At 43.6% G+C, this 13,607-nt stretch overlaps 1 protein-coding gene across 1 annotated transcript in view; it reads right to left on the bottom strand.

The window, feature by feature from the left end:
• Positions 1–1,308: 1,308 nt before the first annotated feature.
• LOC121003807 (proton channel OTOP2-like) overlaps positions 1,309–13,607 on the bottom strand; it is a 37,163-nt gene continuing 24,864 nt past the window's right edge. Inside the window, exons 2-7 of the mRNA XM_040435709.1 lie at positions 12,724–13,184; positions 11,014–11,150; positions 10,838–10,896; positions 4,303–4,442; positions 3,368–4,215; positions 1,309–1,779 (exon numbers count right to left, since the gene is read on the bottom strand). Coding sequence (XP_040291643.1) covers positions 1,609–1,779; positions 3,368–4,215; positions 4,303–4,442; positions 10,838–10,896; positions 11,014–11,150; positions 12,724–13,168 — 1,800 coding nt within the window. The 5' untranslated portion in view covers positions 13,169–13,184 and the 3' untranslated portion in view covers positions 1,309–1,608. The remainder of the gene's footprint in view (positions 1,780–3,367; positions 4,216–4,302; positions 4,443–10,837; positions 10,897–11,013; positions 11,151–12,723; positions 13,185–13,607) is intronic.

Raw genomic sequence — 13,607 nt, 5'->3', positions numbered from 1 at the left:
CCCATAAACATAGTCAGATATAGCCAGCTAGAAAAAGCTGCATGCAATATTTTTTTGTCCAGCTAAAAGGAGGTATCAAAATACCAAAAACGATCCTATGGAAAAACATGGATCCTATTTACCCATCATCATCAGTTTCCCTCTGGTGTTTTTGTCCAGATATGTGAGAACCCAATCTTACCAGGTAGATGCGTTGTTCAGGGATAGTCAATAAACCAGGCAGACATTCATGAAGAGCTTCACGTTTAATATTGAAAAGTGCACGAGTGCTATTTAAGATTTATTGTAAAATGCTAGCCTCGGACCAGAGGAAGTCATATAAAATATTTAACTATGCACACATATAATTATACATTTTTATGTTTGTGCTCCTGTATCTCTAAATATATACAATGTGGAATTATTTCTCTTCAACTATACACTATCAATTTAATGCATAAATGTGCATTCACTGACTATACACCTACCTATGTACAGGGACACAAATACCACGCACGCACGCACACACACACACAAACAGCCTATTTGATGCCAAGAAAGAGACTACAATGGTCACCAGTGATGACTTCATGTGAGCTTCACAGTATATGACTAGTACTGGCCAAAATACACAGATTGCAGAATGCACCATACATTATTCTTCTCAGGGCAGAAGGAATGGTGTATAGGACACCAGTATAATTGGGGACCCTGATTACGCTACAATCTATTGTGATCTATCGTGGCGCTCAAATACATTTTTCCCCCCAAAAAAGAAATTATTGCAAATTTTGCACACTCTGTCCAAAATAGTTTGCCAACTGTGGTATTATCAGATACATGTGTCTCCAACTTCAAAGAAATTTCGACACTGGACAGATTTCACCTATCATCAATATCTGACCCTTAAAGGAACCTGTCATCATCTTTATGCTGCCCATACTGACGGCAGAATAACGTAGAGACAGGTGAGTTGATTCCAGAGGTCTGTTATTTATAAGTTAAAAGTAAGTGGTTGCCGAGAACCAACATCACAACCATTGCAGACTGGGCCTGGAAAAGAGTCCCGGCCACCTGAGAAGAGTCCTGGTTATTTATGAATTCCTGCTCTCCTGCCCACCTGCTGATGATTGACAGGCTTCTACCTAGTTTTCTCCCTAGAAGAGAACTGCCAATCATCAGCGGATGGACGGGGAGAGCAGGAGATTATGAATAACCAGGACTCTTCTCAGGTAGATTTGACTCTTTTCAAGGCCTGTGCTGAAATGATTATGATGCTGGTTCTCAGCAACCACTTACTTTTAGCTCATGAGTGACACACCGCTGACATCAGCATTTCTGTCACTATTTTATGCTGCCCTCCGTGATGTCAGCGAAAAGTTGATGACAGGTTCCCTTTAATTTACAGGCGGTTGGCAACCCTGCTCCTCAGATTAGGTTAGAAACACAACAACTACACAATATTGTTTCGCTCATCACTGTCTATAAATAGTTAAAAAAATAAATCAGTCTTGCTGTCTTGTTGTCGTTTCCATCTGTTTATAGATCACAACGAGAGGAAGAGGTTTGCCCGTCTCAGGTATATTTTCACATTGTCTTTAAAAACGTTGCATCCTGGGTCTGCTCAACCTACGACATCCGAAACACTTCCAAGAGGCTGGCAGCTCCGTGCATACGGTAGAAAATGCCAAACGGAAGGCTGATGTTGGTGATTATAGTCCATACTGTGGCTCCATAGAACTTCATCTCTAGATCATTCTTTAACTGTGGTCGAGCTCCAAACGCAGGCATCAACCAGAGCTGTGAAGAGAAAATGTGGAGCCTTAACATGATAGTATGACTATAACAGAACTTTCTATAGCATGGTCACCTGCAATAGATTTATGTGAAAATGTATGTAAGTAAATATATTGGCATCCAGAGACTCTATTGAAAGGGGCCACAAAATTCTATCCAGTTCCTTTTTCACCTCCCTTGTGATAATTGTATTGAGCACCAAAAAAGAAGACCATACTGCCATGCGGTTCTGGGAGGGAGAGGCCCCAGTTTTGGATTATCCCATTCGCTTTGCTAGTGACCAGGACCTGTGTACGAGTTCCCTTTCTAGAGAAACTGCATTACTGGCAATCATGGTTGGGAAATGGACCAATGGTCATGGAAAGGTTGAGAAAAAAAGCTCTTCTGTTCTGGATGGCATACCCAGTACCATAGTAGGAGGATTGTGTGATCTATGCTACAGGGCTCCCTCTCTTCTAAAACTGAGCACCACTTTGTTCACAGGCGTGAAACAGTATGCTGCCTATATATACTATAGACTAATTAGCTATAACCACTGACAGGTGACCTGAATAACATTGATGATCTTGCCAGATGTGAAGTGGGTGGATATCTTAGACAACAATTAAAATGTCAGTTCCTCAGGTTGATGGGTTGTAAACAAGGAAACGGGAAATGGAAGGGTCAGAGCACCTCCAAAATGTCATGTTTTGTAGGGTGTTCCCAGTATGCAGTGGTTAGTTTCCATCAAAAGTTGTCCAACGAAGGACAACTGGTGAACCAACAACAGGGTAAGGTTGCCCAAAGCTCAATAATGTGCATGGAGGCAAAGCCTAACTCTAAGATAGCCTCATCAGTATCTATTCATTGGTGGTCCGACACCCGGGACCCCCGCCAATCAGCTGCTTGAGAAGACATCTGCACTCTTGTGAGCACCTTGACCTTCTCCGTGCTTACCAAGCACAGCACTATACATTGTATAGCGGCTGTGCTTGGTATCACACTCAGCCCCATTCACTTCAATGGGGCTGAGCTGCGCCTAGGCCACGTGACAGATGGAAAAGCTGAGAAAAGTCTGCGGCCCTACTTTGAGCGCCGGTGCCTTCTCAAACAGAAGATCAGCGGGGGCCCTGGGTGCAGAACCCCTCCGATCACATACTGATGTTCAGTATAAAACTCCCAGAACACCCCTTTAAAGGGGTTTTCACAGATTTTACAAGTGATGGCCTATGCTCAGGTTCATTTCAAAGGGAGCAGCACAGCAATTACCAGATCTGTACACTACACAACAGACAGAGATATGTAATCCAACTTTAGGTGCTGGAACTACTGCAGAACAGCTGATTAGGGAGGGTGCAGCGTGTCAGACCCCCACTAATTAGGGTTGTAGAATACCTTGAGCGATCTTGTGGAGTTTATGCCTCAAGGGGTCAGACTCAGAGGTGTCTTGATTACACATGGGGGCTCTACATAATGTAGGGCAGGTGGTTATATAATGTTATGGTTGATCGGTGTATACATTGGTTATACCATATAAAATAAGACCATTTTATATATATATATATATATATATATATATATATATATATATATACACATCCCCGATACTTACTATAACGTTACAGAGCAGCAGAAAGAGGGAAATCTCCTGAATGAATCTTCTTTTTAAATTCCACGGGTGAATATGATCCACTTGCATTTGATTATTTGCTGTGTTTGATCCAGAAGGTTCTGTGGGTTCATGAGATGTTTCCTCAGGTAGACTAGGGGCAACAGATTCATTTGTGTAAACCAGTTCTTTATGTGGATCCATAGGGGAATCTTGGAAAGATTCTCTATGTAGCCCTTCAATGATGAAGGTATTCTGCAATGTGAGTTGTATAATCATGAGTATGGAGTACACCAGATTCAAAGCATTGAGCAGCTCCCCAGGAGTCGTAGCCACCATTGCTACTATGGAGTAATATGAAATACAGTATTGGCCGAGTGCTGCTCCCAGGAGCAAAGTCACATCTAAAGTGCGGGTTGGATTCTTGTGACCATCCATGTCCCTCTTATCGAAACGGTAAATGATGGATCCAGTGAGTGAACCCATGGACATAATGGTGAGGACAACGACATTGAATGAATAAAACATGATATGGGCCTGGTAGCTTTTGTCTTGGATATTGACATGTACTTTGTATGTCACAAGAGCCACAATACCACCAAGAAGAACTATTCCTCCGAGTATAAGTCCCACAAAGACGCTATGAAAGCAGAAACAAGGGCTAAGACGTCGGTGGCATGGCATGTTGTCATCCATCTCACGGCCAACATTTTTCCACATCACATATGTCATAGCTGAAGCAAAGAGGCTATATTCTATATTAAATGGGTAAAGGTAATAATATCCAGTCTGAAAGATGTGGCACAAGTGGTTACTGCAACGGCAAGTGTGGCCATGTGCTCCACCAGCATCTGCAAAAAATAATTTAAAAAAAAGTTAAAGTGAAGTCAAAGATTTAAAAAATAATAATTTTTAGCCATATTCATCATGTCTTATACCTCTGTGATCATGGTACCCAGCTGTGCTGGCCACAACTTGTAAATCATCCTCCATGTCCTTCGTCTGATGGACAGACTCATCAGTCACTGCAGCCATCCAGATACTGAGGTTAGTTATGAGCACCAACATAAGACCATATCTGAGAAGTAATAATAATAACTAGTATTAAATATAGAAGGATAGTGTGCTCTCTGAGTTAAAAATGAATGAGATGTCAGGTTATTGCCACATTACCTCTATCCCTTTAGTTGGTTAGAATTTGCATGCTGCCTGTGACAAGCATGTTGCTGCAAAAAGCACAGCCTCTACAGCCTCTCTTGTGCCTTCGAGGGTAACTGTCATATTTTTTTATTTGCTAGTTTATTAGAGCTAGAAATGTATACATGAATTAGTCTGTCAATGATTGTCAAAGGATATGTAATTACCTTATAATAACAGCTTTCATTAATGTCCTGTGTCTTTTTCCACTGCTCCCTTAAAAGACAGTTGCTATGGCTTGTCTGTCTCTGGCTAAGAAGACAGGAAGATGGAGGGGCAGTTCTTCACACTGCATGCCTGCATTAGGCTTCAGAGTGAGGAGGCATGTCTCTCAGCAATCCAATCTGTTTGGCTGGCAGGGAACTACTGGCTACAGCAAGTGTGTATGGGAAGTGAGGGAAAGCAGTTTTGGCCTCAGAGAACTGGCAGAGGAGTCATCTTGAGAAGGTCCTCATATTGTAAATGCTTAAACAGCCGTAACTAAGGGAAAAACTCAAGGAAAACAGTGGTATGTGAAGAAACTAAAGATTGTTTTATGCATAATGCTGCAGCAGCAGGAACATATGCTAAAATAGATATTTTTTTATGAAAACATGACAGTTACCCTTTATAAGCATAATGCTCACAGTTTGAAAATCTGAGTTACTATAGCTTTACATACTTGTGACATGACCACTAGAGATGAGCGAATTTCTAAAAAATTTGATTTGGTCGGTTCGCCGAACTTTACAAAAAAATTATATTTGATCCGAATTTATTTGTGGCGAATCTTGTTAAAAAACAGCTATTTCCTGGCTGCAGAGAGCCTGTATAGTGGTGTAGAACACTGTGCCTTGCAAAAACACACATAGGGGGTCTGCTGTGGTAGTGAAATAATACTGTGAGTCAGTATGACATACAGATGATAGAGGTGTGTGAATATCTTTCTTTCATGTAACTAGATTGATTTTCTTATGTAGTTGCCTTAAGCTGCTTGTTCCTTATCTTAACTGCCCCCCCCCCCCATTTGCTTAAAGCTGTCTATTTTTCCAACACTGAAGCGAGAACGGAGGAAGATTGAAGCTGCAATAGGCCCCTCACTTCTCCCACAGGATGATATATAGAATGTAGAAGAATGTTTGAGCTAATAAGCTAGATACATACACACATAATATTCACTGCCTATAGTAAAGCACCTACTTAAAGTGTCACATATGACGTATGTAGTATTGATGTTAGTAAGACCGCCATTATAACATGGCACAGGTGTTTACATTAGTTCACATACCAAAGTTTGCACACTGCGCAGACTCTAAGTGTTATCTCCTTTCTTGTTATCTCTTTTTCCTTTTTAGCCAATGAAATAAGAAGGCATGAGCCTCAGAAGGGGACGCCCCCCTCTGAAGATGTAAAACGGCTTTACTCATTGTAATAAAAAAAGAGATTGCCTTGACCAGCTTTGTGTCAGCGTGTGTCTCTCGACACGTGGATATTAACCCCTTGAGGGTACCTTGATTTGGAGCACCAGAGTGTATCTTAAATGCTTTAATTAAAGCAACTTAAACACAGATGAAAGGCATCTCTCTTAGAATCACTGCACACTTCACTTATTTAGGCTAGTTTCACACTGTCCTACTTTTATTCCGACCACCTATCGGCATGCGCTACCGTGCTGCCGCCGGAACTCCGCACCGCCCCCATTATAGACAATAGCATGGATCCGACAGGCTGTTCACCCGCCGGAACAGCCTGCCGGAGTCCCTTGCCGCTAGTGTGAAACTAGCCTTAGGCAGTACGTTTGTGTTGACGTCACTGATTATTTTGCCCTTCCTCTGATCTGTCAGAACAATAACCCCTAAAAAACTGATCATGTCTGTTGAGCATCCACTTTCACTCGGTCAGCATTTGTTCAGTAATCCATCAGTATTGCTAAAGCCAAAAATAAAACAGGAGTGGATCCAAAACAGAGATGACACGTGAATAGAATATTTGTCTGTCTTCTGTCTTTTTTACCCACTTCTGCTTTTGGCTACCAAATCACAAGCCAATTTTGATGGGACTATACAGGCCTTACAGCTGCTACATAGACAGGATCCATTGTGTGTCTCATTTTTCCTTCCTTCTGACAGATCAGAAGAAGGGTCAAATAAAAGATGATGTCATCCAGGCCAAAAAGGCAAAATAGTGGCCCAGTCATAGAGTGGGGGGTGGGGGTGGGTGGGAACAGCATGGGAAGTCCACATAGTGGCCCAGTGACAGAGTGGTGAGGTAGCAGCAGCATGAGGAGACCACAGAGTGGCCCAATGACATAGTGTTGAGGTGGCAGCAGCATGAGAAAACAACAGAGAGGCCCAGTGACATAGTGGTGAGCTGGCAGCAGCATGAGGATACCACAGAGTTGCCCAGTGACATAGTGGTGAGCTGGCAGCAGCATGAGGAGACCACAGAGTGGCCCAATGACAGAATGTTGAGGTGGCAGCAGCATGAGGAGATCACAGAGTGGCCCAGTGACATAGTGGTGAGCTGGCCGCAGCATGAGGATACCACAGAGCGGCCCAGTGACATAGTGGTGAGGTAGGGGGAAATACCCGTACCAGCTGAAGATGATGGGTGGCAGTAGGAGCACCTGGCAGCAGGTGTGTGGCATCAGGCGGGTGGCAGCATCAGAATAGTATGCTGAAGCAGGTAGCCAGAAGAAACAGGTCTCTTTTGAAGTTTAGGTGTGGCACCATGGATGATCTAGTCTGATGCATCATGATTCATCTTCACAAAGGTCAGTTTTTCCACATTTTGGGTGGACAGGTGAGTTCTCCTTGGGGTAACTATGGCCCCAGCAGCACTAAACACCCGCTCTGATGCAGCTTGTCCAGGGCAAACTCGGCCAGTTGCTGCCACAAATCGAGTTTTGATGCCCAGTAGTCCAGAGGATCTTCTATGTGGGATGGCAGGGTGCACTCCAAGTATGCCACAACCTGCTGATTCAGGTTCTGCTCTATGTCTACCTGCTGCTGCCGGTGAGTAGTTTCTTCAGTAGGCGGGTGAAGAAAACTGCTCATCAGCGACTCTAGACTTAAGTTGCTGGTGCTGCTCCTGCGCCATCCCTCCAGCAGCGATGTTAGTGGAATGTGAGCGCAGAGGGCCCCACGGTCAGATCTACGTGAGGATGGACGATGGCGCAGATAGGCAGCGACCAACTGACTACATAGGATGTCTCGATAGTAGTTCAGTTTGTCCTCCCTCTCACCGGGTGGAAAAAAGGCACCCATTTTGGACCGGTAGCAAGGGTCTAACATGGTGGAGAGCCAGTAGTCATTCCTCTGCCGAATGGTGACAATTCATCTTACACGAAGGAACTGAGCATGCATCGGGCCATTTGAGCAAGTGACTCGGAGGGACTCCCTGTCCCCATCTCCACTGCATACTACCACGGTGTGTCTGGGTCATCTGCCTCGTCTTCCTTATTGCCCTGTAGCTCCTCTTCTGCTGTCACCTGTGTAGAAAAAACACCCATTTCTCTACACATTGCTTGTGCTCCAGTGTCCTATTCCTCCTCCTCCTCCTCTAGTTCAGCCCCCACAGGGCTCATCTGGCCGTGAGATGTAGTCGCCACGTCTCTTGTCCCCTGGCCAGCCATATTTAGCAACATCTGCTCCAGAACATGAATAAATAGAATGATGTTGTTAATCCCATAGTCCTGACAAATAAAGTAGCTTCCTCAAAGGGCCCAAGCAAACGGCAGGTGTCACGCATGTGCTGCCATTGGCTAACATCAAAGTTACACAGGGGAGTACCTCTGTCTGCCTGTATCATCAAGAAATTGTTTATGGCCTTTATCTGTTTATATAATCGGTCCAACATATGGAGGGTGGAATTCAACGGGTGAAAATGTCGCACATCAGCCTATGTTGGGGGGATGCCGTTCTGCCGCTGCAGCTCAAGGAGGGTGTGCTCCCAGGCCACTTTATGGTGATGCTGCATGTGTCGAAGCAGGGCGGTGGTGCCAACATCGGTACCCTGGTCACCCTTCACCTTCTGCCCACAAATTCGGCAAATTACCATGTTCACCTCCTCCGGCGGCTTAACAAAAAATTACCGCAACGCCAAGTATGCCAATTTCCCCCGAACACTCCACGCTGACTGCCTCAGTGAACCCCTGCACCGCTACTTTTCAGGCAGGTAGACTAGAAGCAGGTGCTCTACCCTGGGCACGTTTGGCTCCTGACTTCCCATTGCTGCCACCCTGCTGACTCACGGCCACGCTACCACCTTGCTGGCTCAGCCGCTGCCTCACTCGCAAGCTGACGCCCTCTTCTCCTGATGATGATGAAGCCCCTTCACCCGGCTCCCAAGTCTGATCGGCTACATCATCATCATCCGCTACTGTCTGCACATCACTGATGTCCCCCCTCAACGGTCTCAAAGCCAGGAGCCTGACCACTCACACACCTACTCCCAAGCGACTCTCACCATCACTACTTGCCCACCTACCGGAGGAAGCAGCAGATGTCTCCTCCAGATCTCGGCTGGGCAGTAGCTCCTGACTGTCCTCTAGTAGCTCTTACTTGCTGAAAGTGGAGCCAAGTCTACGGCATATAATACTTTTCATGCTGAGGGAACAGAAAATTTAAGAGGCAGGTTGAAGACAGTTGGGGGCACAGGGCCTGCTCCCGGGCCATGCCAACTAAGGGTCATGTCAGAGGAACCCACCGACACTTTTGCTTGGGGGTGTCTGATGTCACTTGCGATGAAGTCGAAGACCAAGTCAACCATTCAAGTACCGCTGGGTTGCTGGTCGAGACACCGCTAGATGACACCGGGAGCTCAGGCCTCTTGCTGCAACTCCTGCTGCCACCCCCTTCTTCTGCTGCTACTTCTGCCTGCGACAGAAACATTTTGGCCACTGCCCGTTACCTTTCAAGAGCCTGTCACTTGTCTGTCTGACATACTGTATAATAAAAGAATTAAATTAAAATAATACAACCCAAAAAAGGCTGTAGTACAATGTACCTTCACCGCAGAATGGCAATTAAGATGTATTCTTTTTCCTATTAATACTCCCCCCCAGAAAAGTATAACAATCAAAATTCACAGCAGAACGGCTAATAGGACATACGTATTTTTCCTCTTAATACACCCCTTAAATGGCTGTATCACACAGCACTTGCACCCCAATAATCAAGCAAGGTTTGCTGGAATTACTGAGCTATCATTTAGTGCAATTTGGATCCCCGGTTAGTGCAGCAAGGTGTAATAGAATCGCTCCTATTACCCAGGCTGTACACTCTCCTATTGCACCCTGTTCTCATTTTATAGTGTGGATAATGCCTTCCTATCCTTTCCCTACACTATGCATAATCTTTCCCTGAACTTCTAAATCATTTTTTCAGCACAATAAAGTCTTTCCTAGCACTGTCCCTAGCGTCTGTCACATCTCTCCCTGCACTAAGTGCACTGGAAAATGGCAGAATTAAAGATGGCTGAGGCTATTTATAGGGCTTCGACATCACAGGGGCTGGCTGCTGATTGACTGCATGCACGGCATTGTGGGTGATCCCTCGTTCCCAGAGTTCTTTGCTCCATGTCCTAACATGTGCATCAGCCATTTTAGGAAAAAATGCGATTTGTTACCACGGAAATTCGGCTTCGGTGCAAATCAAATTTTTTCATGAAATTCGGATCGAATTCCACTTCGTCAACTTCGATTCGCTTATCTCTAATGACCACATGATCTCTCGCTATGTGATGCCTGGGAAGGTACCATCACCATGGGATGTATAAAAACTACAGTGACTGACTACAGACATTGATTTCTACAATCAAGATTTCAGACAGAAAGTAGATGAAAAAAAAGAGATCTAGTAAGGGTAGCAGCATCCTAGACACACAGATCTATCATGTATCAGCATGTGAGAAAAGTCTGAAACTAGGGGCAGGCTGAAAACTAAATATCAGGAAAGGGGGGTGAAAGTTAATGAAAGAATAAAGACTACAGTCCAAAACGTAGTGCAATTTATTTTTATGTTAGTTGACCACTAATATATGTGAAAATCATTTTTCTTCATCAAAACTATTACCTTTATTTGAAAAGGACATGCAGACATGGTAGACCTCATAAAGGAGTAAAATGTACAAAGGCTACATGGGTACATTAAGTCAAGGATAAGCTATACTAAGTCAGAAGAAGGTATTTAGCTAACTTCTAAAAGTAATATCATATGAACATTTAGAACAACACATTCAGGAATTTATAAAAAAAAGTCTGCTTTCAAAATTTTGCCAATTCTTCAAACTTCTTACCTGGAAATGTTGGTATGAATCTGCACACAGTGTTTGCTGGAGACCCAGAGAAAATATGTCTGAAACGCAGAAGCAAGTACTATTGATTAATATGATATATAATGGTTGGGGCCTGAGGTGAATTGTCACAAAGAGAGCAATAGATTCTACAAACCACATCTAGATGGGACTATTACCTGAAGGATGATGAATGCGCTCTGCACCATGGGGTGAATAAGCTTGATTGGAGACTCGCAATCAATATAACTAATGTAATAGCCAATCTTAAACACGTCAAGAACCAGACTGCAGATCCCAAAGAAGACCAGGCCACCTGCCGGAGGAGGAACACAGCGATCTTAATGACCTTTATTGAACAGCATATAAATCAAAGAACGTTTGTCGAAAGAAGTCAATAATTTGAAAAATTATTCCAAATAGTCATAGGAAAAAGATCCTATTATAATCAGTGTATGTAGGGTTAGTCTTAGTCAGCCATTATATAAAGAGGCTAAAGAGACCATATGGATAACATGGTTTTCATGACATTCTCAAATATTGGTTCTAAAAATAAGTCTTAGGGTCTGTGCAAAAGCTGTGCTGTAGCCCCTTTATTCTGGAGGTGCCAGTAGTGTAGTGCCTTGGAGCAGGCTTACTTTGAAGTCTGGACATTTGTAGACATTTGCCTATTTCCCTTATAAACTTCTTACTTTATTTCACTTGAAAGGGTTAACTAGCACAATTTAATACTGCTTTACTGAATTTTATATGTATGTTGTGATATATGTCCTGTTCATCTGCACTGTTTTTGCTAGGCCCCGAGGAAAGGGTTAATGAATACTGAGAGACTTTTGGGACTTTAAATAAGAAGCTGGTAATTTCCCACAGCTGCCATAGGGTTTAAAATAGAGCATGCTTTGGAGGGGAAAAGCCCGACTTGTTTACCACCAAAACCAGACAGACTGACCTTTTAAATGTCTAGTTTTAGCTCTGTTGTTATGTCTGGAAACTTGTTTGTGTGTGGAAAAACTGCAATGTAATTGCCATTGAGTATCATTCAAGCTCTAATGTAAGTCTGTGACAGACGGGTGTGGTAACTTTGTAATTGCTTGTGCTGAGTTTCTCCACTCCACCCCTCCCAATAGAATGTTCCATTCTAACTAGAAATAATATATAAGGAGAGCAGTCAAAGCCCCTGCAGTTAGGGAGGAGACTGGAGAAGCCAGCCCTATGCCTCGTCTATATTGTTCTGCACCTGAATTCCTCCAGTAAAGAAGCACACTGGTTTATGGCAGACCCACGCCTTACCATCTCCTCCGGACTGAATGCAGCACGTGTTGACACCTCAACGGTGTCTGGGAGACCCAGCGTAGCGTTGGGGCCAAGCCAAAACCGGTCACTGCAGTAGTATTTAAGGGAGTTTTGGGGTTTATAAAACGTATCATTAATAATTTATTAGAAAAATTAAAGGGATAGGCCATCAATACCTGATTGTCGAGGGTCTGAGCCCTTTAATAAAATTGTACCCATTCAGGACCCTCATCAATTAACACTTTGTCAAATATAATCTACAAAGAGCATGTCTTCTTCTGGATGATCCCACAATGTCAATGCATTTTACTGACAGCCCACTGATTTATATGGGAAATGTGTAATGCCTTGTTTCCCATGTGGTGGTGCTGCACCACATATTGAACACTTGCTGTTCTGTTGCACCATAGACTACAGCTGATTGCTGGCCACAGCAATGACCTGCCTTGAGCATCTACAATCATTTCCAATTTGTCAAGTAGGGACCAGGACTGGAGACCTGTATAGTGATAGGCTTAACCTATTGAGGATTTTAGTTTTGCAACAACTGAACAGTCATAGGTTGGAGATCAGTGATATCGGGTAGTGTGTATTACCTCTCAGCCACACAGGTCCTGCATGGCAATCCTTGTAGAGTACTGCATTTTTTCGGCAAGAGAAATAAAATTGGAACATCATCCAGATGGTAGAGAGCAGCATCAGAATGACCAATAAAACAAGAACTTCAGTGTCCTTCACAGAGACATTTTCTAAGGTTCCACTGCTCACAAGAACACAAGCGATCAGACCAACATTAATGGCCAGCAGTGCAGAAAGCAAGCGGCCTCCTTTCTTCCAGATGTCAGAGGCAACTTGATGGATACAGTGGGTCTGATTTTGGACAGGCAAACCCACTTGAACCACAGAACTGGGCAAAGTTATGGCATCTGCTGTAGGTAGAGACATCGTATCTTCACGAACCGTGTTTGGAACATTTACTGAATGGCTTTGGCTAATGGGGGGTACTTCCAATTCTTGCTGGGCAGATTCTAAAGTGCCCATCTTTCACTGAACAGACCTGGAAAAAAAAGGGAAAATAGAACCTTAATCTACATTTCCCTTATTCTTTATCTGGTAATGTATTTAAAGTATTGACCAATGACGTTGCGATTCCATATCTTGGTTACTATGAACTTATAAAGAGATTTATGTTGGGTTAATTCCATCTTAATCATGAGTTTCTCCTTTATCACCTCCCAACACCCTACATACAAAACCTTTCTTGGCACAGCTCTACTAAAGTTAAGGGTAAACCGAAAGGGTTAACTCTGCGGGAACAGCTGGAGCAGTTTTAATTAACAAAGCCCAAGACATCTAATTTAAATGCAAATATGTGCGATAAATCCCTTGCAGAATTCAGAAAGGTCACAGGTCAGAACTCTCCGCTCCTTCTAGATACTCAGAATGTCATGGCAATATTTCTTGGTAAACTGTAGATGGC

Source organism: Bufo bufo, chromosome 6 (genome assembly GCF_905171765.1).
Source record: "Bufo bufo chromosome 6, aBufBuf1.1, whole genome shotgun sequence".
Taxonomy (NCBI): domain Eukaryota; kingdom Metazoa; phylum Chordata; class Amphibia; order Anura; family Bufonidae; genus Bufo; species Bufo bufo.
The sequence above is the reverse complement of the archived record's forward strand: the minus strand, read 5'-3'. Positions and strand labels throughout refer to the sequence as shown.